This window comes from Denticeps clupeoides, chromosome 4, assembly GCF_900700375.1.
Source record: "Denticeps clupeoides chromosome 4, fDenClu1.1, whole genome shotgun sequence".
NCBI classification, from domain to species: Eukaryota; Metazoa; Chordata; class Actinopteri; order Clupeiformes; family Denticipitidae; genus Denticeps; species Denticeps clupeoides.
In genome coordinates this window covers 16,385,403-16,407,763 of record NC_041710.1, presented here as the reverse complement: position 1 = coordinate 16,407,763, position 22,361 = coordinate 16,385,403, and the positions used below count along the sequence as shown (strand labels likewise).

The 22,361-nt window shown below is 38.8% G+C and overlaps 2 protein-coding genes across 4 annotated transcripts; one reads left to right on the top strand and one right to left on the bottom strand.

Moving 5' to 3' along the window:
- Positions 1–484: 484 nt before the first annotated feature.
- dis3l2 (DIS3 like 3'-5' exoribonuclease 2) lies at positions 485–12,623 on the bottom strand. 2 transcript variants are annotated; one of them, XM_028976489.1, is made up of 21 exons: positions 12,557–12,623; positions 11,505–12,142; positions 11,293–11,414; positions 11,153–11,206; positions 10,980–11,081; positions 9,865–10,060; positions 8,694–8,761; positions 8,295–8,524; positions 7,963–8,136; positions 7,758–7,837; positions 7,449–7,561; positions 5,708–5,815; positions 5,277–5,510; positions 4,583–4,662; positions 4,233–4,416; positions 3,944–4,030; positions 3,423–3,570; positions 3,173–3,303; positions 2,969–3,073; positions 2,779–2,883; positions 485–1,424 (listed from the first exon to the last, which is right to left on the bottom strand). In XM_028976489.1, exons 2-21 carry the CDS (start codon positions 12,121–12,123, stop codon positions 1,338–1,340), a joined length of 3,027 nt encoding a protein of 1,008 aa, XP_028832322.1. In that variant the 5' UTR covers positions 12,124–12,142; positions 12,557–12,623; the 3' UTR covers positions 485–1,337. The 2 variants fall into 2 exon arrangements, with proteins under 2 accessions (XP_028832322.1, XP_028832323.1); XM_028976490.1 differs by having other exon boundaries at positions 12,015–12,142.
- Positions 12,624–13,044: 421 nt separating this feature from the next.
- mier1b (mesoderm induction early response 1b, transcriptional regulator) lies at positions 13,045–22,011 on the top strand. 2 transcript variants are annotated; one of them, XM_028976640.1, is made up of 15 exons: positions 13,045–13,180; positions 13,547–14,399; positions 15,253–15,277; positions 15,396–15,541; positions 16,047–16,214; positions 16,654–16,777; positions 16,882–16,946; positions 17,139–17,192; positions 17,426–17,498; positions 17,751–17,902; positions 18,143–18,224; positions 18,360–18,454; positions 18,536–18,663; positions 19,732–19,850; positions 19,958–22,011. In XM_028976640.1, exons 2-15 carry the CDS (start codon positions 14,391–14,393, stop codon positions 20,245–20,247), a joined length of 1,530 nt encoding a protein of 509 aa, XP_028832473.1. In that variant the 5' UTR covers positions 13,045–13,180; positions 13,547–14,390; the 3' UTR covers positions 20,248–22,011. The 2 variants fall into 2 exon arrangements, with proteins under 2 accessions (XP_028832473.1, XP_028832474.1); XM_028976641.1 differs by lacking the exon at positions 17,139–17,192.
- Positions 22,012–22,361: the final 350 nt, after the last annotated feature.

Here is a 22,361-nt window from a genome sequence, read left to right as displayed (position 1 = left end):
AAATTTAATACTTGCGTTCGTCAAGATATTGTTTTTGAACACGGAACAGATTGTGTTCGTGCGGGACAGATGCACCGAGTCACGGCGCGAATTCATTGTTGGTACAGCAGCGACATCTGGCGTTCGAAGAGCGCTACCGCTGTTCCGTGGAGCGTGGAGATTTCCTCAATTAGTCCACTACAAAAGGATTTAACATTAACATTTAATCTGGTTGTCAGCAAACAAAAATCGCATCCTGCAGAAAGCTTTCCTCCCGTTTCCTCCCCTTTCAAATGAATGTTTTATCACCATTAAAAAAAACATATATACACAACAAAAACAAAGTTCATTAGACCTAAATACCCTAAATTTCTTCTTTTCAGAACTGCATACCAGTTCCAATTTTAGAAAAAATTATTAATACACAACCAACTTTATTAAATAGTTGTTGTAGCTTTCTCTTTAAATAAAGTTCAACTTCAGGGATGTTACCAATCACATTTAATGGTGAAAGAACACAGACAAATTTAATTGGCGCCAGATAAGAAAATTTAAGCAATTTCCTTCAGGATTAATGAAGTTTTCTGATTCTGATTGATCTGAATGACAGTTCTGGACACAAACGGAAATTGCCTTCTGCCTCAGATTTTAATTCAGTCCATGGCACATACAATCCATTTCTTCAGAATGTGCAGTTTCTTTTATAGTCTCCAATCTTGCACCCATTACATTGCTACAAGCAGCATATAACAAAAGTGCACATTTCACATAATATTTCATAAAAGCACATAAACTGACATGAGCAGAGTAAATTTTGGTAAAGCTATTGTGTCAACTTTTGGTTATCTTCCTTAGAACTCTGGAGATTTACACAATTACATGCTTTTAGTGACAATACTTAATACGCTCACTTCTGGTAGCATATAAATGTCTGTGCTTAGACAAAAAGTAAAAACAATGACAATCACTAAAATGCACCCACACTGCTTAATAAATCATTAAAACTATAAAATATTTAAGGCACGTGTACAATTATAAGAATCAAATAATAAAATAAACAATTTCATACAGAAAATTATTTAAAATAAAACTGATGAAATCAGTTATATCTATGAAGCAGTGAGCCAAAAAATAAAATAATATAGAGGACAATTGGTACATCAATAGAACATAATAAAGCAGCAGGTCAGTTGTATGAGACTATGATCTGTTCAACAAAACACAATGTTCTACTTACAGTAATACTAAAACTTTTCTAAATGCCTTATTGCATGTGTGGGTTCAATACATGTATGGGTCAAATCCAGTTCTGAGGGTGCCTGAAAGTGAACAATAGCAAGATGTTTATGTCGCCATCCCTAAGGTCTCTTCAACACCGCGCTGTATTTCAGAGGAGCTTTATCAGATTTCAGCTGCACCTCCACCAGGCTGAATATGGAAAGATCCTGGATAAGGTAGAACTTTATATTAGACAAGCATACATAGCAGAGACACAGTTATATTTATATACAGAGCTGATATTGGGTGGGGGGGGGATTCCTGAGCCTTTTTTATGTGAGGGTTTTATTACTCACTTACATACTCGTTTTAATCTACTCAAGTTTCAGCATTTTAGTCAGAATTTCCCATGACTGTTGTAGTCTAGTTTTTGTCAATGAAAAAGTATTTTAGTGTCTTTTATTAGTAACCCATTCAAATATAGTACAAATACCTAGTAGAAAAGACAAAAACTAAATTATTTTAGTCAAACCCATTTCATAATTAAAACAAAAAAACAAGGTAATCATAATTTAGAACAAGGATATTATTGTTATCTTATAGACTCAAGAATAATACAGATTTGTTCCATATAGTTATAATTTTGTAAAGTCTTATTTTTTTAATAATCAACAAAAATACATACATTTCTTATAGTTATAGTCACATGACAAGCATTTACCTTGCATCTCATATCGTTTCAGTCACATCAAAAAACTGCAGGATCTGTATCGATGTGTTTGGCCAAGATCAAAGGTTCACCCCTCCCTATCTCTGATTGGCTTACTGGCAGGCAGACCTATTGTTGGCGTGGTGAAAGCTGCGCTCTGAGCTGTGCCTCTCAGATCTAATGTCTGATTATTGGGCAGACCTGATTTTCATTCATTATTTATTTATTTCGCAGCCACTTCGGTACACCGGAGAGCCTGCGTGGCGCCTGAATGCAACCAGCCCTGTATATTTGCAAAAGTGACATCTCTAAGTCTAGCTAAATATTAAACAGTACATGATTATTAGAATGGGTTATTTAAGATGGAATAGATAAATAAATAAATAAATAGTCGCTTCAATACACAGCCTCCTGCTCTCCCATTTTTCTGCATTTGACTAAATACACTTATTCAAAAGCAACATAAATTAGTGACCTGTTGTCAGTACCCTAATTAATTTCAATCAATGTCTAGCAAACCAATTTTACAAATGGACTATTCGTTTGAAATTTTTTTCAAGCATGAAGGCACGTCTCCCCTGCATTCTTAAAAACACCTACTATTCTGTATGTACTAGGGTTGCCTAAATCCCAGAGCAAGAAACAAGCACAGAATAGTGTACAATTTAACAATTGCTCTAATGCAAACTTCTACATAAAATAAAAAGAAACCATTTACATATTTACACAACAGACAACACAGGTACATGGGCATGTATTTTAAAAAGAGCACATCAGCATTAATGTGACAGGCTCCAGAACCAGTCTCACACACCCAAAAGTATATAACAATCTGCAATATTAAAAATGTTCAGTATATTACATGTAATTACCTGCCGAATACAAGGTTTTTCTGTGTCATCCGGAGTCCACAGGAGTGTCATTTCTGGACATTTGCCCACCTTCTTGTACTCAAAGCTCTGAAGGCCCTCAAGGGACTGACACAAAATGCAATTTTTACATCACTAATGGAAAGTAGTGAAATTCACATATTACAGGTAGATAAACAGGAACTGTACTTACATTACAGTAGATTCTCTTCTGTACGCCATACCGCAGCACCAACACATCAAAGGACTGGTCAAGCATTCCCATCACCATTGCCTCAGAGTCCAAAGGACCGGACTCCTAAACAAACCAGCAACTAGTCAAACACTGTATGGACTGGATTAAAACCACGCTCTCTGTATGAACAAGATGAATAAGAGTGTGTGTTTGTGCTATTACCTTGACAAAGACACTGAAAAAGAGCTCAGAGCTCAACTCCTGTACCCTCTTTGACGCAGTCTTTCTGTCATTACAGTGGGAGGCCTGATTCTGAATGTCCTCAGTGGTGATCTTTATGTGAGGTCCACAGCCTATGTGAATCAAAACACACACGCAAAAGGGTATGCACAAACTTAATAAAACCTCTGACATACGTAACATGCACACCTCACACACCGTTTAATGAAACAGAATTGGAAATTAAACTCACGCAGTGAAGCTGCTAGCAGCCTATGTACAATAACGTCTGCATAGCGTCTGATGGGAGAGGTGAAGTGGGTGTACATTGGCACATTCAGGGCATAGTGGCGAAAGAGTGTCTCATTCTTCAATGCCCCAGAGCAGAAATAAAGAGCCATCTTAAAACAAATGAATTGAAACAGGGTTAATGCAATACATACAACTCAACTCTAAAAACGAGCATATTCTCCTAACCTAACATTACTGTATGTGCAACTACAAATTATTGCACTGTATGTGCAACTACAAATTATTTATTCAGAGTAATAGCTGAAGTTTAACCAACAATTCCACATTTCTGTATTCTTCATTGTTTAGATACACCTGCATAAGTCAGAAATCTTGTCTGACAGTCAGCAATGGCAGCATACACTGACTGTAAATTATTATCTGTGCTCAAAAATCTAGCAGCTCAAAATGAAACCTGGTGGTTTGAGTGCTCTGTCATGGCTCGTAAGTGCTGTTGAGGAGAAGTAATGGTCTTGCTCCAACCTGCATTGGCCTGGAGCACATGTTGGTGAGAACTTCTTTCCTGGCACTGGAGTACTGGTCATTGCCCAGAGTCTCATTCAGGCTCCTCTGTAAACATAAATTTGTGATTATAAAGCATGATTATGGGTCAGTTTCCTGTTAAACATAGTTCTAGACTCATCAAGAACTTTGCTGAAGATCTTTTAGTCTAGGACTAGCCTTAATCCATGAAAGGGGAACTGACCCTATGATTATTATATTTAATTAAAATGATGAGCCCATTTCAGTGTTCAGCAGCTCTGAGACTCACATGAAGTGCACCTGCAGAGGACAGATCAATATTCAGACCCATTTGATCACATAATTCCTGCAGGGTGTCCACCATCTTGGCCTGTGGCGGAGGGTGGCGACGCAGTAGGGCCAGTTCTGGAAATGTCCGGTAGATCTGGTGAGCAGCAGACATGTTGGCCAGCAGCATGAATTCCTCTACCAGTCTGTGGGTCAAAGTGCCAAAAATGTCAGTCATGCCAATTAATATTATCATTAATCATATGTACATTTCTCAATCTGAAGCAAAACTGACTAGAGAAGGTGAAACAAAATGTACAGCACCCCTGAGAACAGTTTTAATAGCAGTAAATCAGCTTAATTTTCACTTACTTGTTACTGTCCCTGTATTGATAGACATAACACCCTTGGGGCATGCCAGTCTCATGATCTAGAGTGAAGGAAAGCTTCATCTAAAGAGTAAAGAACAAAAAAAACACACACAAAATATCATGATCACATGAGGCAGCAAAAACACTCAACCCACGGCACAATCATTTAATTACCATCAGAAGGGATAATTAGGCAGACAGTGCCCATCTGTCATAAGCAGAGTAAAGGCAGGTAGACAGGCCGATGAAAGCAGACATGTGTATGGGTGGAGAGCAACTGGCCCACAGCGGCACCACACGACACCCAAAGGGAACACCACCCAAAGAGATCAATCATCTCAGACAGGCTGCCAAACCATGCTGCCATGTTGATACCACTGCCAGGCAATGACAGTCATTATGTAATGGAAAAATGAGGGATGCAAGGCTTCTGATGAAGAGAAAAGTTGACAATTTGTCTTTTTCTGAGAAATGCCGTATCAGGCCTGAGCAAGTAAAAACCACTTACTGGAATGACTTGTTCCTACTACATGGCATGTATTGAAGAAATTACATGCAATTAAACATATTAATGAGTGCTTAGATAGTACAAGCAACAGTAGATCCAGTCAGAGCTATAGGAGTTTCTTTGTTTTTATCTGTTGCTTATGTTCTTCACCGGAACAAGCTTTATCAAAAGAGGTTCTCCAACCAACCTGGTCAAGTCGTAGTGCACCGCCTTCAAACCGCTGGGCCCGCAGGCATTTGGCAATGGCGTGCAGATTAAGTACGGCTTGGTGGATCTCATCAATGGGGTGTTCTGGGGCACAGGGCGGGAGCTCATTGGCGGTGAAGAGCTTGTCTGGAGCTTCAATCATGCTCTGAGCATGGTCGTAGCTCAGCTTCACGCAGGAGCGGATCACAGAACGACCAAACCACTCACTCAGAATCTGACAATGAACAACAGGAAAACAGAAGGCCGCCTCAGAAATTCTCACTGCTATGGTAACATTGTTTGCATTTCAATTTAATGCAAGACTCAGTCACCCTTTACAGATATAAATACTCTTTTATACAAACATTACAACTTTCTGCAGCAACAACTAATAAAATTAACAAATTTAGGGAAAAAACGTTAACATTGTACCTTTCCTTCAGGAGTAAGATTCCAAATAACAGAAATGGTCAGTCGGTCCGTCAGCGGGTTCAAACTGCACAGCTCTTCACAAAGCAGGCGAGGCAACATCGGGATCACCTGGACACATATCAAGCATGACTTCATGAGACACTACAGATACAAGATCACAACCACTGCAAGCATCTTTATTTATTTTGAAGGTACTTTGTGGGGGCAGTGGTGGCCTAGCAGTTAAGGAAGCAGCCCTGTAATCAGAAGGTTGCTGGTTCGAATCCCGATCTGCCAAGGTGCCACTGAGCAAAGCACAATGCTGCAGTGTATCACAATGAAAATCACTTCACTTTCACCTAATCTGTCACTTTTTTCCTTAAGATCAACTGTACTCAGGGCAGGTATGGCATAGCTGTGTAAATGCCTACAGGGAAGCTTGTGATGGCACTCTCCTAAAGCGGAACAGAGTTAACTATGCATGGGGTCACTTTAAGCCTTGCATTTCCTGTGCCTACACTGGCAGAGCATGTAGTAGGTCTGACAAAAAAAGCCATAGCCTGACCTTTAAGAACAAATTAATTTTGTCTGAGACCTACAAATTGGGGAGTGTTGAATTTGCACTGAAGTGTTGCATTTCAAAAGCAGCAGTTCTTGCTGGTGGCTTAAAACAAACACGCAATGAAAGATTGTATCATTATGACATAGATGAACATTGTAAATAATCTTCACTTCATAAATTGACAGTTATCTACCAGTTTCCATCATGACCATAGGTTCTATCATATGTTGTGCTACAGAAACACTTTTGTGGGCTCAGACCAGGATGGCTCGCCTTCCATCCCCACACAGTAGTGGTCCTTCCTTAGAATAGAATTTGTATGTACAAACCACACCCCACATGACCCGTTCAGGTAAGATCTTTTTAGATTCTCAATCGTCCAATAATTTCAAAACAACCAAGAAATCATAAAAAGACAATCAGTATTATTCACTTCACCCATCAGTGGTGTTAATATTGTGGCTTATTATTGAATGTATATAATTAAAGAAATGCATTAAACTCCACTGAACCCATGCTTCCCATCTGATGTCTCTCCATTTCTTATTTAACCTTTATTCTAAAGCCATTTTCACTGCTTTGGTTAACTGTTTTAAGCACACAAGATACTGTACCCCAGCAACCCAATTTAGAAGAGCCTTTATTTTGTACATAAAGAGACCTCAGAATGTTCTCAGTCACAGATGATAAATCGGCAGCTATATATAGAAAAAAAAAGTATTATTTATGAGCAGCTTCTCCCAGAGGAAATGAAAATAACAAAGAATGAGAATGCAAAACAAGGCTGAATGTGCTTGTGTGCCGGAGCTCTCGTGGGCAGGAGGAACGTGCGCTATGCTTGTGGCATTGATGTGCGCAGGCAGGGACAGAAACACAGGAAAAGAACAATGCATTTTTAGGGTAGGCAGGTGCTGTTGAGTGAGTGTGAGGAACATACACACAGCATGAACTGTTGTGACAGGTTCTCCTTGACCTTGAAAAATCCTTGAAAAACCAGGAGCCCCAGACAGATGAAAATGAAGTGAAATAAACTAACTTTGTCATTGATAAATGATTCTGAATATAAAAAAAGTGCATATTCATCTTCATAATTTGTAAATTCATAATTTGCACACCAGTACGTTCCAGAAAACAGCAGTTAATTGCAGTTAAAAGTATTTTTTTTCTTTTTAAAATAAACATACAGAAATAAATAAATACCTTTTGGACCAGGTAGACACTTGTGGCTCTTCGACTGGCGATGAAATCCAGTGCATTTCCAGGTTCCACAAAGAAACTAACATCCGCAATATGAACACCAACTTCAAAGTTCCCTGTGTGTATTTAAAGAAAAAAAAAAAAAGAAATGCTTAACCCGGCTATTGTCAAAATACAAAATGAAATTTAGACTACATTGAAGGTCAGTAAAGTAGTACAAAATTTTGTATAATAGCACAAAATGTTCAATGTTTGTTTTCATTAGTGCCACAATAACAGATGTATACTTTGTGTTCCACTTTCAACTCGTACCATCAGGCAGTAGTTTGCACGACAAGGCATCATCTAAATCTCGGGCAGTGGTTGGGTCAATTGTGAAGATGCATTCTTTCCTGCAGGTAACAAAGGACAAAGTCACAATTCCCTAAGAGAAACAGTCTCACATCACTTGCTCTTTGAATCTTGAACCTTCCACTGCCATTTAGATTGCAAAATGGAATAGTTCCCAAAGCATCACCTCAGGTCCCGCCTCTTGGAGAGCTCCTCTGGTGGGATGCTCCAGGGGAGAGCCTGGGGCAAACATGCCAGAGCCTGATCAGAAAACTCTGAGAAGTCCACATCATACTCAATTAGGATACCCTCAGTCTCTGGTTCGATCTCTCCGGCCTGGCCCAGTGTCTTTGCCAATCGCCTACAAATACACATTTGTGCAAATAATTACACAAAGGTATATGCAAAATAGAGGCAATTAAATGGCATTTTGATGCATGTAATCAGTGTTGTGCCAACTAAACTTGCAGTAATGCTTTTAATTGAAATAACACTGAAAGATATGTAGTCTTCACATACCCTTCAGCAAAAGTGTTATCAGCAGGCCAGTGAGTGATCCGGCAGATGAACAGGGTATTGGCGTAATCGCCAGGACGCAAATCAAAATTAGCAGGACAGTCCACCAAAGGCACATTTACTCGTGGAATCCGGTGGTCCACTGGAGCAAACATGGCAAAGTTCTTGTCTGGAAGAAATTTGATGAACCCTGACGCTGCCCGTGAGTGCTTCTGCTCTATGATGTATACCACCTACAACATCAAGCCATAAGTACTGTCAGGTGCACTGGCTGTTGGTTACACTGTAAAACTGAAGACCCTATTCAATGAACCTTTGCTGTTGAAAGGTAAATGGCACAGAATTGCTACCGTTCACTGAATGTCTAATAATTTGACTTAGTAATTCAAACAGAATTCTTACCTTTGCTGTCCTTTGAAGAACCTTCTCTGTAGGGAGGGCAGTAGGGGTGTCTTCATTTTTTGACGAAGCTGGGGTTATTTAAAAATAAAGCCAAATTATAAAATAAGAAAACTAGTAAACATGAATGTAGAAGTCAATGTAGCCAAAACTGTAGCATGATCAATTCTCTTACTTTAATATTACAGTACATATAGGCAAGATGTAAATTAATTAATTAGTTAATTAATAAGTAGAAAGATCACATATATAAAAACCACACAATCAGTGGCAGCATAGATTGTGCAAGCTGTCCCACTTTAATTCTTTATGAATCATACAACATGATTTCCTGGGATTTTTTTACATTTACATTTTTTACATCGCACATAGTTTAAGTGGTGGTGGTAACCTAGTGGGTAACACACTCTCCCATGAACCAGAAGACCCAGGTACAAATCCCACTTACTACCATTGTGTCCCTGAGCAAGACACTTAACCCTAAACTGCTCCAGGGAAACTGTCTCTGTAACTACTGATTGTAAGTTGCTCTGGATAAGGGCGTCTGATAAATGCTGTAAATGTAAATGTGAATGTAAGTGTACCTATGATGAAATTTACAGACCTCTAATCTTTTTAAGTGGGACAACTTGCACAATCGGTCGCTGCCAAATACTTCTTTGCCCCACAGTAACAAATTGAGGTGGTGTATGTACGTTTATTCCAATGAAGCAATGTGAAATGCACAGGCGAATATCTATCATCCAAACAAAGGCTACTTAGGGACACCAAGAATGAGTCGCCACTGCTTTGCATATTGTAGAGAATAGCTCATTCACTGGGGTAGTACAATCCTAGCAAACTAGAAAAAAAATCTGTCAATGACTTCAATCTGTTTTAGAATCCTCGATATCCTGCTTTAAGTGTCCATATCTCAAATAGTCTCAGATATACTACACTTCAAGGGGTGTGCTGCTCATTTTTTCGCAATGACGCATATTTAAAAAACCCCGAACCAAAGGTCACATCTAAATATCATAGATCTTTTAAAGATGAGGTGATGTGCCATTCTGGTTGAATTATTACGTTATATCCAAAACAAGCCTAAGAATAATAAACAGAGTATTTGCTTTAAGTTGTCACAAAATAGAAATAGTGTCCCAAAATTGAGTAAAAAAAAAAAAAAAAGTCAGACCTTTGTCTTGCAGGCTTATGTTCTGTACTCTTTGGACCACTGCTTCATTGGGACCCTCACTCTCATCGTTGTAGTGAGCTTCCACAATTACATCAGGACTGGAAGAGGTCGCTGCTTTCTTGTTTTCACACTTAGTGTTCCCAGCTACACATTGTGTCTCAGGTGATTCTTCACTGTCTGGCTCAGATTTCACCACCTACACAGATTAAATCAATACAAACAGCTCAGGAAGGGCAATTACAGTAGTAATTAACATTAACTGTAGTACTCAGTCACAAATAGGCAGTCATCTGATTCTGGGTTTCAAACATTAGATCACATTTTAGAACATCTTAAAAAGGAAAGGTAATTAAAGTAAGCAAATGACCAGAAACAGACTTTCTTGTCGCAATGATTCTATTCCATTCCAGGCACAGCTGGTCATTTGATGCAAGGAAATCTATTCAGGAAGACTGCATTTTCTGAAAATCCATCCTCTTTGATTACTATCTAATTTTTTTTCAGAAACTCCACCGATTGCTTATGGAGTGAAGTCACCTGCCTTAGAGCACCTCACATGTTCTTGCACTAAAATCAATAAACCTGTTCATAAGGGCCTCGGGTATGGACCATAAAACATTAATTACTCATTCAAACAAAATGTCACATAATTCTGCCAAAAAAAAAATAAAAAATACTATTTATAATCTGATTATCATGACTGTGGTTTGGCACAAGAGGCTGAAGTCAATCCCAAACATTCATGACTCTGCAAATCCAAGTCAGTTATGAAAGTATGAATGAGGACTCCCAAAAAAATCTGGAGGGGGCAAGAAGAAACAGAGACACAGCGGAGCTGTCTAATGATAAAACACCATGGTAAACTAAATTTTTTTATGATAGAGAAGAAGAAAGAAAAAAAAAAAAAAAAAAAAAAAGAACTGGCACTTACAAACTGCTTGCCTCAACAAGTCACGTAAAGATGAACTGCTACATTTCAGAAAAACACTGAAATCCAATGATTATATTGGCTTTTATCCTGTTTTCTACACATTAATTTGAACCCAGAATTGGAAATGTTTAATTAATTATATATGTAAGGATGATCCCTTACATTAAGAATTAAGAAAAATTACCCTCCACTGATGCTGAGGCAGAACCTTCACCACCACAATATCCCCATTGAGCGCCCTGTTACGGGCCACAATTCCGTCGAGAAAAATATCTGCCAAGCCATCCTGTAATGCAACATAACAGAAGTCAAATTTGACATGATGCTACCCAAAAACTAAATTTGCCTTCTACTCACAGGAGATGGAATAAATGCCTCGTGGTATTTTTTTGGGTTGATTCTCAAAGAACCCTGAAATGTCAAATGCACATTAAAATACATTAAGCGTTGCTGCTGTGGATCCTAGATTATGATTTCAGATCATTCAGACCTTTTACCTGAATTAGTTCTCCTCTTTTGAGGCCAGCAGACACATCCTGTAGAGACATGTACTCCTCAAACATTGCCTTTTTTGATTGCCTTCCACCTCTATTCTTTTTCACTCTATCTGCAGGGGAAGCTGTGTTTAAACAGTAAACAAGCAAAGTAAAAAAAAACCTCAATATTTCAGAATCCAGATAAATGTATTTATGACAAAGTATATCTTTACCCTGAGGCTGGTGGCCTTTGTTTTGCACAAGGGGGGGATCAGCAGAGTTCTTTTCTTTTGCACCACTTTTTTTTCTTGATCTCTTATTTACACCTTCTAGCCCACACCTCACATCAATGTGGTTCTCTGAGTGCTGTGATTCACTCTTTGCAGCTTTGTCAACTTTGCTGCCTGTGCTTTCTCCTGACCCAGGATCTTTGAGCATCTGCTTCTTCTTATGCTTCTTTGGGCTTTTTTCATCTAATGCTAAATCCTCCTTATGGTTATTTGTCTGGGTGACAGTCCCAAACTGTCCATGTTTGGTAAGACTGTACACATCTCTGTCTCTATCCCCAATTTCCCCTCTCATTTCAGAGTGCAGAGGTGACTCTTGACCTATCAAATCAAACTTATCCATTACAATGGGACCACGTTTCCTATATTTGGAGCCACACCCCTTGTTAGAGACACTGTTCAGATCTGGCAGGACGTTCTGTTGGGCGAACTGTTCTAAGTAAGACCTGAACCTACTGCTCTGGTGCTGGCTGAGCAGCTTGGCGTAGGCATCTTTGCGTGGGGGCTGATTCTGCCCACGCCTAGCTTCGTTCGACCAACTGGGCCCCTTTCCTTTAGACTCCATAATAGGAACCCTTTAAATCCTAAAAAAAAAAAAAAAAAAAAAAAAAGGGGAGATCACGTATATTCTCGGCAGTATAATAACCATAACCAGATATTTCTTGCGGTCAGGCAACATGCGATATAAAATAGGTTCACCTAATGCTCAAAACAACGACTGATAAAAAAATTACTTCCATGCCCTTTTTAATCAACAATAATATTGTTTCAATATAAAATACGGGGGTCTAAGGACAAAAGCCACTCAATCGGTCACCGCATAAGAATAGATGGTTCAAAGGGCCACCGGGTTGTATATTAGCAAGCAACATTTCAGTGAATATCGCAAAACATAAGCTAACATAACACACGTTCTAAAAACAACATAGCTGTAAGCTACATAAAATATACAATGAACGTTGCTAAAACGTATTCAAAATGTGGATACACAAAATTACCTTTCCCGATGACAAAACAAACTTCAGAAGCTAAGCTACCCAATGACGTCGTTTAAAGCGTTTTCCGGTGGAAAAGCATGCTGGGAAATGAAGTTGTACGGGCGAAAGGTTGAGTCTTTTTTTTTTTTAAGAGAAAGAAACAGACAAGCCAAAAAAAAGCAAAAAAAAAAAAAAAAGGTTCTATACGCAACAATATACAACTATGAATTAAAATGGAATTTTGCGGTTTAAAATTAAATTAACACATTTTGCAATTATCAACTTCACTCACATTAAATAAAGAAATCAATTTAACCGAATTGGCATTTAGACGATGTAGACTTCCCCAAAGACAAATGGTGCACTCGCATTCACTTTTTATTACACTAAGTTTTTATTAGATGTCCGCGTTAATATTGGAGGACGATGTATAAGGGTGATGGAAAGGATGCGGTTTCCAGTGTGATGTGACATCACGCCGGGATATTATAAAGCTCCGGGGCGCGGGAGTTGACGGCTGCATTCTGTCCAGCACGATCTGCAGACGCGAGGATGGGCATTGCGCTGGTGATCACGTGTGGACTGTTGATGCTCTGCTTGTCTTTTCCACTCAGCGCAAAACCGCTGGCAACAACACCTAACAAGGTTAGTGGCACTATGGGTTACAGATAAACAGATTTGCGTTTCATTGAGCAAATCTCATAGGTACGAAAGTACTTATCTCGCACTGATGAGGATGCACTGTTACTCGAGTCTTTTCAAATCAAGAAAATCAAATGAAAAGTATTACTGACACAATATTTCAAGCTGTATAAAATAATGAAACATTTTTCAATATAAAAAAAACGTCTTCTGGACAATTTCTTATTGAAGTTTGATGACCACAATATTCAGTAAAATCAGGTGATCATTTTCCTGGCTATAATGTGGACCATGTCATTTCTAATTATTTTAGCAAATTTGTTCACAAAGCAAAAATATAGTTTTCATAAATTAATCTAACATTTACAGCACAACAGGACTCAAGTTTTAAGGAACTCTTCCAATACTGAGGACTCTGTCCACAAACTGGAAGAGGAAAGGTTACATCTGGCACAAAATCTCCATATGAACCTCACCAAGTCCCAGACAATTGAGGCACCCAGTGGTCGGAAAAAACACAGAGGTCCAAAGAGAACTTATACTGCAGGGCAGGCTTGCTTCGGACACAAACTGGACAGAATGAGTGCCAAAAGTATGGGATGCTGAAGACACTGCCACCTGGTGGTGTGACAGAAATCCTGCATTGTTGTGCACCATGCTGTCATTGCTGCCTCAAGTTACTTTTACAAAGAGGGTACAAGAAAATTGTTTTAAAGAAAATTGTTGTGAACTAATGTGCTTGCCTCAATGGGCAGATAGTTTAATCTATCTAAATGACAAGGAAGATATTTGCTGGGGACAAAATGGAGTTGAATACCTTTCCATTCATACTCATTATGCGTGTTGTGTTGTCATCTCTTTTGATATGGTTGATGTGTAATTCACATGTACATTTCTCATAATTGTGCAATACCAGATTAAAAGATTTCATACATCCATATTGCTGTATCATATCGTGCTTGTCTTGTTTGAATTAAACGTAAAGATTATTTATACAAAACATTCCTTGCAGCTTATAAGGGAAAAGGGAAATTATTCATATAAGTTGATTAGTTGTGGTTGTGACGGGTAAATGTATAACACTGTGATATACAACCAATGAGGTTTCGGTCAACAGCTATTAAAAAGGGGTCCAGATTAATATGAGGGCGGAGCATGTGCATCCGGGAACTATGGGTGACCCCCCCTAATGTGACCCATCAGTACTGCAAACATGGCGGAGGTAAGACAGAAAAATAATACATATTGTCTAAGTAATAATCGTATTTGTAAGGAATTGTCACGTACGGCAGTTTGTATTTGCGATGTCGAAGCGCATATAATGGGTGCAGTTGCTTTCGGTGTATTTTGTGTGTCGTCGTGCGTATTTTCCTCAGAGCTGTGTATTCTGCACAACTTCTCAGCTAAGCTAGTTGAATAGCCAGGATTTAGCTAAATGGCTCTCAGACGCTCCTTATTCGCGCATCGGTGCGAACGTCAAAGCAGTATATTATTCTTTTAAAAAACGTTTTAGAACCTTTACGTACACAGATTAACAATTTATATATATATCTTTTGCGATTATGTTTCTTTTGTAAATGCTGGTTTAATTGAGCACTATTAGATAAAAATGCAGTTTAATTTAGTTCAGTTCTGCCAGTTGTGTTGTAGTGTTAACTGGTTGAATGGCTTCTGCCATGGCGCTTTTTGAGTTGATTACATTTACATTTACATTACATTACATTTACCCTTATCCAGAGCGACTTACAATCAGTAGTTACAGGGGACAGTCCCCCCTGGAGCAACTTAGGGTTAAGTGTCTTGCTCAGGGACACAGTGATAGTAAGTGGGATTTGAACCCGGGTCTTCTGGTTCATAGGCGAGTGTGTTACCCACTAGGCTACTACCACCCATTAATTAAATGTCTTGGTCCATAAAAAAAAAATCGTCTTAATTCAGACTTGCTTTCCAGTCGGACAGTATAGTGCTTTTAGTGATTTACTGATTTGATCTGTTTATCTATGCTGTGTCTCAACAAAATGTTGTTTGTAATTGTGTTTTTTTTTCATGTATTTTTTTATCACTCTTTCCACAAGTCCTCCTTTGGGAATTCAAGCCCAGGTAAACCAAATATCAACTCTGCTCTAATGTGCATGGAGTGTTGTTTTTTTAGAGTGTAGAAATGCATGTTAATTAGATAAATGATCGTTTTAATACTTTTGTTGGTATTGCTTTGTAGGAGTCTCAACTGGGTCTGACAACCTAGACTTTGATCCTTCCGCTGACATGTTGAATCATGATTATGATGATGAGCAAACGCTTGAAGAAGAGGAGAGGCTTGAGGGGGAAACCAACTTTGGAAATGAGATTAAAGACCTTACCAGGGTATGTGGTACAGTGAAGCCGAACATGGTTATTCAAGGTCACATTACTGGTTCTGTGTCCAAAGAATGGCAAAGGTAGAGCAACTGTTCCCTAGCCATGAAAAATGCTTGCACATGAACAAGTGATTTGAAATTATGGAGCACACTAGGGTTCACAGAGAACCCAGCAACAAAGTATTGTCCATGTCCATATTATAATACTGTCCATTCTGCCATACTCTGTACATTGCAGTGTGAGCATGATATCGATTAAGAAGAGAAAAATCTGTATTTTGTCATGAAGGAAACAGTACTTTCTGGGGGAAATTGCATTCAGTTCCTCCATTTGTTTCTTATAAAAACAGCATTGATGTTCAGTACATCAGAGTATTATATTGCTGGATAATGTTTTGTACAATCTCAAGTGGATACTGAGCACGACATATTTGCAGAGTTTTTTTAAACTTTGTTCTTTCCTGTAAATTTCAGTGTCATGTTTAACCCCGATTTCCACTCTATTTCCACAGGAGGGAGAAATGCCCTTACAGGATCTTTTAAATCTTTATGGTTATGGTAATCCTGAGTCTATAGAAGAAGATGAAGAGGAGGATGAGGAAGAGGAGGATGAGGAAGATGGAGAGGATATAGACAATGATGAGAGCAGTAGAAGCACTGAGGAGCTGAAGAGAAATAAGGTTAGTGCTGGCAGAGGGTAGGCATGAGGTACTAATAGCAGTTCACCTCCTTCCTCCATCAGCTGACAGAGGGGGCCATGTTACTGTGAGCTGTAGTACTGTGTGATTCATGATTCACCCGGATCAATTAAATAGCTCTTGAGGCATGAGTCTGAGGTCTCCATTGAACATAATCCTTTGAGTCCTATCTTCACTAAATTGTAAACTCTATCACGTAAATACATCTTCCAGTCATTAAAACATCTATTACTACCATACAAGCTGCGTACAGTTTCTTTGCATCATCTGAATCACACACAGATTGGTTAGCGCTAGTATTAAAACTTGAACAGGGCTGTACAACAACGTTTCTGTGGTTTTGACAACATGGTATAGCCTGCTATAGCTGTGGGATTTCAGGTCCAGATTTTGCTTTGCTTCTGTTGTTTAATACAAATAGGAAACTCCAGTGAAGATCTCATCTGGAATCGTGGATGAGAACCATACATCTGGCGAGGGCCATACTCGATCAGTGACAACCCACAGCACGGCAGAGCTCATTCGGCCACAGAGCTCCTTTGAGAGTAAGTCCTGTAAATTAATGTGAATAGTATATATAATGCTTTTATTATATTCAAAGGTAAGAGTCCCTGCATAGCCATGTGTTATTTTTTTTCTCTTTGATCAGATAATGATGCTGAGGAAGAATCTGATGAGGACGAGGACTACGTCCCATCAGAAGACTGGAAAAAGGTATAATTAGTGTCATGACATGAACCCATGTTGGATCCATCGATTTGGGGGAAAGATTTGGACTCCGATTTAGTGGGAAAAATTCCTGGAGGTTCACACATTTTCAAACAGGATTCTATGATGAACCAAAGGCACGTGTAAAAGTCCACAAATTCTACATATTTGAAGGACCTAACTTAAATATTTTTCTAGATACAGCAATCTCAAAGTGGCTCACCAGAAAACTCTACTCAAAACAGGCCTGAGGTTAGTTGAAAAAAATACTTTTTTATGCCAAAACTATTATTAATTGGGAGATAAATTTTGGAACTTCTGCTATTGGGAAGTGTGTGAACCTCCTTGAAAATTTGAGATCGTTAAATAGGATCATGGACGGACTCTTTTTGACTTAACATATTTGCTTATTGAACGTTTTTATTTTCAGCTCACTATGGCCAAATTATACACTTATTTTTGACCTCCCCCTCCTTCCTTTACAGGAGATCATGGTGGGTTCAATGTACCAAGCTGACACACCAACAGGATTATGCAAGTATAAGGAGAATGAAAAAGGTAAACATGATTTAAAAACTTTACCACTTTAATATGTGTACATAAATGTTGTATATGGTTATTAAAATGTGGGAAACATGCATGCATTTCTGATTGAACTGTATGGGATGTGCTATGTGCTGCACAAATAAGTATAGATGGCTGCAATCAAATATACAATGTTCTGAAATACAAAGAATCAAGAAAGTCCTGTGTAGCTATGACTTATTTGTGCTGTTTGAATTCTTTTTTTGGTTTGTTTAATTTCTGTAGTGTATGAGAATGAAGATCAGCTACTTTGGAATCCAGACTTTCTCACAGAAAACACAGTAGTGGAGTTTTTAACCGAGGCCTGTAGACGCACCGGCGAAGAGAAAGGTGTGGACGCCATCCCTGAAGGCTCCCATATCAAAGATAATGAGCAGGTAGAGTGTGTAACGTGACATGTTTGTGGCTGTTATATCAGACAGAGAATAAAAATTACTTTTTGATTTTTATTAGCTCTATAAACCAAAGATGATCTTGAAGTTAAGTCAGTCAAGTTTGTGTAATTTATTAAAATGTTTGATTTTAATTGAGGTTAGCAATTGCTGATTAACCAAAAGGCCTTTGTTAGAGTTTATGTGTAATGTAAATGCTCTCATGAACATCTTACTTGTCACCAGGCCCTCTACGAGTTGGTGAAGTGTGATTTTAATACTGCTGAAGCTCTGAGAAGACTAAGGTTTAATGTAAAAGCTGCTAGAGGTGAGATCAGCAACAACCAAAAGAAACATTTCCCACATTATTATAAAAGTTTTTCATTTAGTTATTTTTGTTTATTCTGTATCTAGGAAAATAGATGACAATACTGAGAAACATGATTGTTTTTTCTCATTACAGAAGAATTGTCTGTCTGGACAGAGGAAGAGTGTCGAAATTTTGAACAAGGTCTAAAAGCTTATGGCAAAGATTTCCATTTCATACAAGCCAACAAGGTGAGCTTTGTGAGTTTTGGTGTTGATTTTGTTTATGTGCATAAAAATGTTATCCTTTTTTGTGTGATTTTTATTTTTCAGGTGAGAACTAGGTCTGTAGGTGAATGTGTGGCATTTTATTACATGTGGAAGAAGTCAGAGCGCTACGATTTCTTTGCACAGCAAACCAGACTTGGTAAACGGAAATACAACCTTCACCCTGGTGTCACGTAAGTGGAAACCTTTTATTTATATCTTTTATTATGTATATCCACAGTTAATAAAGCAGAAACATTTACGTGAAAGCATGCAACATATTGTGTACTTTAATGTATATTACAATCACATTACATAAATAGTGATCTTATTGCACTTGAATAAGTGTCTGAATAATGCTGTAAATTTAAAGTGTAGACATGTCGTGTGTGCAGACAGGATATGTAATGCAAGCACACTATTTACATACAGTGGTGTGACTTCTTACATTTTTTGTTAGACAGATTGAAATGTATAAAAATAACAAATATTAGACAAGGATAATACAAGTAAACACCAAATGCATTTTAAGTGAATGATTTTATTATTAAGGGGTGGTGAAATCCAAACCTACATGGCCCTGTGTTAAAAGTGGTTCGACATCTCTAGACAAACCGTGGCCTGATTACTGCCACACCTGTTCTCAGTCAAGAAATCACTTAAATAAGACCTGCCTGACAAAGCCATGTAGACCAAAATTTCCCAAAGAGCAAGAAATTGATTGAGAGATATCAGTCTGGGAAAGGTTATTAAGCCATTTCTAAAGTCATTGAACCACAGTGAGAGCCATTATCCCCAAATGAAAAATGGAACAGTGATGAACCTTCCCAAGAGTGGCCGGCTGACCAAAAAGAGTGGAGCAAAAAAGTAATCCAAGATCTCCCGAAGCATTCAAAGAACTTCACACCACTGTATGTGGCACACTCATCAAAACTAAGACTATTTAAAGTATGAAGGTTAAATAGTAACTAATATGTACTTGATATATTAATATGAACAGGATATGTGAATATATATTCTATGATTTTTTTTTTTTATGCAACCTATATGCTGAAAATCTATTATTATGGTATATTACAGAGTTTCACGTTCTACAGTGTGTTCGTAAAAAATTATGAAGGGTCCACCTCTGCTAATGAGTACTATGTGCAGTAAATTGCACCTGATGTACAGTGAACATTGTGCCCTTGGCGTGGTGGTGCCTATTAGCTCCTGGGTGTGTAAGCAGAAACAGACAGTCTGACAGCTAGAGTGTGCTGCAGGGATTACATGGACCGGTTGCTGGATGAGACGGAGAGCACTGCGTCCAGCAGAGCAGCCTCGCCTCCCCCGAATGGCAGTACATGCCAATCCGAAAGAGAGGAGGGGAGCAACCATAATGGTGAGAAGATGTTCTGACCCTAATGCACATCCTTCATTGATTAAGATGCATAAAGAACATGGATGTTGATGCTTGATATGACTTCACCTCTGTATTGTGTGGAACAGGTGTGAACAGTTACAGCGCTGAGTCCTTCCCCTCCTCTGCCCAGCTGCTGGGTTTAGGTACTGAAGTGAGAAGTGACTGCACCCAGCCTAATGGCAACACCCACACACCCTTGACAGGCCAGGACTCTAATGGCTGTTGCCCAACCGATTCCCCAACACCAGAAAGGAATGGCAATGAGACTGCGTGCAGTGACAGTGACAGCCGAGCCTATGAGCCCTTACCTAAGAAATGCCGGACTGAGGGTGAGGCCCATTTGGAAATTGAAGCTTCCAGGGCTAAGGAAGACTGATCCCGGGTACATATACACCAAATCCCAAGACCAAAATTCCTTGCCCCAAGGCTGGGCTAGGGACCACAAACATTGCATCACTCCTTCCCCAGAGACCTGTCAACCTTTTACTAAGAAAAGGATTTGTATCTGAAAAATGTCTGTGATATTTTTTTAAAACGAATACACACACACACACACACACATATATATATATATATTTATATTTTTACAAAAATTGATTTGCTGGTAAAGCCATTTTAGTAAGGCACGGACAGTCATAAGGGGTTAATAGGCCTGGCTTTCACTTGGAATGCAGACACAAGATGCACTTTTACTCTGTATGTTCATTTTTGGTTCTGATGAAGGTGGTCATGGTGGTCGACGAACTGAATTCTGGTACGCTAAAATTCCATATAGTAAACACAAACAGAAACGATCCATTGGAAGCATCCTCTGATGGTTTGTTGTCGGGCAGCTTTGAGATCAGTGATAACAACACTAGTCGCAGTGCCTTTTCAGTCCTGTTCTTCATGTGTTAGTTTCCGTCAAGGCTCGGATTTTGTTCTTGTTTTTATTATTTATATTTAACCTTTAGTACTATCTTTTCTGAGGAGGTACAACATGTATGTTGAAATGAAAGCCACTTTCTTTCTGTTTGGAAATTTGGAGTAGATATGGCTTTTTCATGATTTATAAAAAGTTAAGCTGTGCTGACATCAGTTTCAAGAGAGATAAAGGTGCTGACAGCTTTAAGAATAAAACTCCCACAAAGTTTCAGTTGTGAGTTGGTGCAAGCTGCAACATTTAAGTCAATCATTGATCAGTAACGAAGAGACCAGGGAACCATGAGAAGCAGGACCGAGAGGCACACTGCTATTTCTAGCTCCAGTTTTAAAGGTTCTTTCCGCTCTCACTCATCACTCGTAACCCAGCATTAGAAAGGCACTAGTTGGTGAACATGTAAAGTTTTGTAAAGATTTTGTTAATCTGTACAAATCTCACACTTTTGATAACTGTTTTGTAAATCTGCCTCTGTCCGGTGTCCTTCATGGTGAGGTCACCATCATTATCCTGTGTGCACAGTAAAGGGGAATTACAAAGTGTGGGCACATGAACATGTTTTAGAATTGCAAGTCACAGCTCTTATCTTCTCGGGTTCAACACCGCTTTAAACACTGAATCCTAGGCATTCCCCTCATACGGGACGCTTCAAATTTATGCAACCCTTCAGAACCAGAGTTTCTTTCTGGAATAAAATCTTATGTGTGTGCTCCCAAAAGCGCCTTCTAAAATGAACGGCATGCTTCAGTGGAATGTAGGTAAAACTGCCCTTTTCATAAACACTGTTTACAGGGTTGACCTACAAGTGCATTTAGAAGGGTTACCATTTTAAAAGTGGACTTTGTTTCAGTTCATGTAACACTTCGTTCTCATCTGTTCCATTTGCCTGATGAATGAGTTGAATGTTGAACGCTGATGGTTTAGCATTCGGTTTTATTATGTAGCTGATGTTATTGACTATATGCTTTAAAACTGTTTATTTGTCTCAGAGAGACTGGAAAATACTGAGTTGCTCATGTTTCAATGTTGGAATTATGGCAGAAAAAAAGACGCTCAAGGCACCCGGTGCTATGTGATCTTTGTTTTTATAGTTTGTGAGCTATTTCTGGGTGAAGCTTTCTCTGCACACCGGCGTGTCTGTTCCTGTTTCTGTCATCGCTGTTTACGATCGATGTGATAAATCTGGTTTGATGCCAAAATAAAATATGATTCCTAAGTGAAGTATGAAAAAAAAAAAAGACATTTCAACAGTGTGTGCTGGAAGTAAGAGTGAGAGATTTGTGGTTTTGTGAGTGTCAGGTGAAATACTGCAAATTGTGGTAAAAAAAATAAATAAATAAACCTTTCCTTGTTAGAGCACGTTCCTGTAGCCCACGGGGGCTGGTAAACACCAAAGATGCTCCAGATCCACCCTCAAGATTACAGGTCACTTTTCAAACTACATCAACCGGCAAGGCTGGATAGAGTGTGGTGCTAATAACGCCAAGGACACAGGTTCGACCCCCGTACAAGCTACAGGAACTGATACTTGCTTCAAATATAGCCACATTCTGCAATATTTCACCTGACAC

What these genes read in the sequence shown, in the direction of transcription:
- dis3l2 (XM_028976489.1), bottom strand. Translation starts at nt 12,123, where the DNA reads ATGGAGTCTAAAGGAAAGGGGCCCAGTTGGTCGAACGAAGCTAGGCGT. An exon ending in ATCTTACTCCTGAAGGAAAG is followed by an intron (nt 5,511 to 5,707) that starts GTACAATGTTAA and finishes GTTCATTGTCAG; the next exon opens with ATTCTGAGTGAGTGGTTTGG. An exon ending in CCTCTGCAGGTGCACTTCAT is followed by an intron (nt 4,031 to 4,232) that starts GTGAGTCTCAGA and finishes TTATGTTTACAG; the next exon opens with AGGAGCCTGAATGAGACTCT.
- mier1b (XM_028976640.1), top strand. An exon ending in GTATAAGGAGAATGAAAAAG is followed by an intron (nt 17,499 to 17,750) that starts GTAAACATGATT and finishes TAATTTCTGTAG; the next exon opens with TGTATGAGAATGAAGATCAG. An exon ending in ATTTCATACAAGCCAACAAG is followed by an intron (nt 18,455 to 18,535) that starts GTGAGCTTTGTG and finishes TTTATTTTTCAG; the next exon opens with GTGAGAACTAGGTCTGTAGG.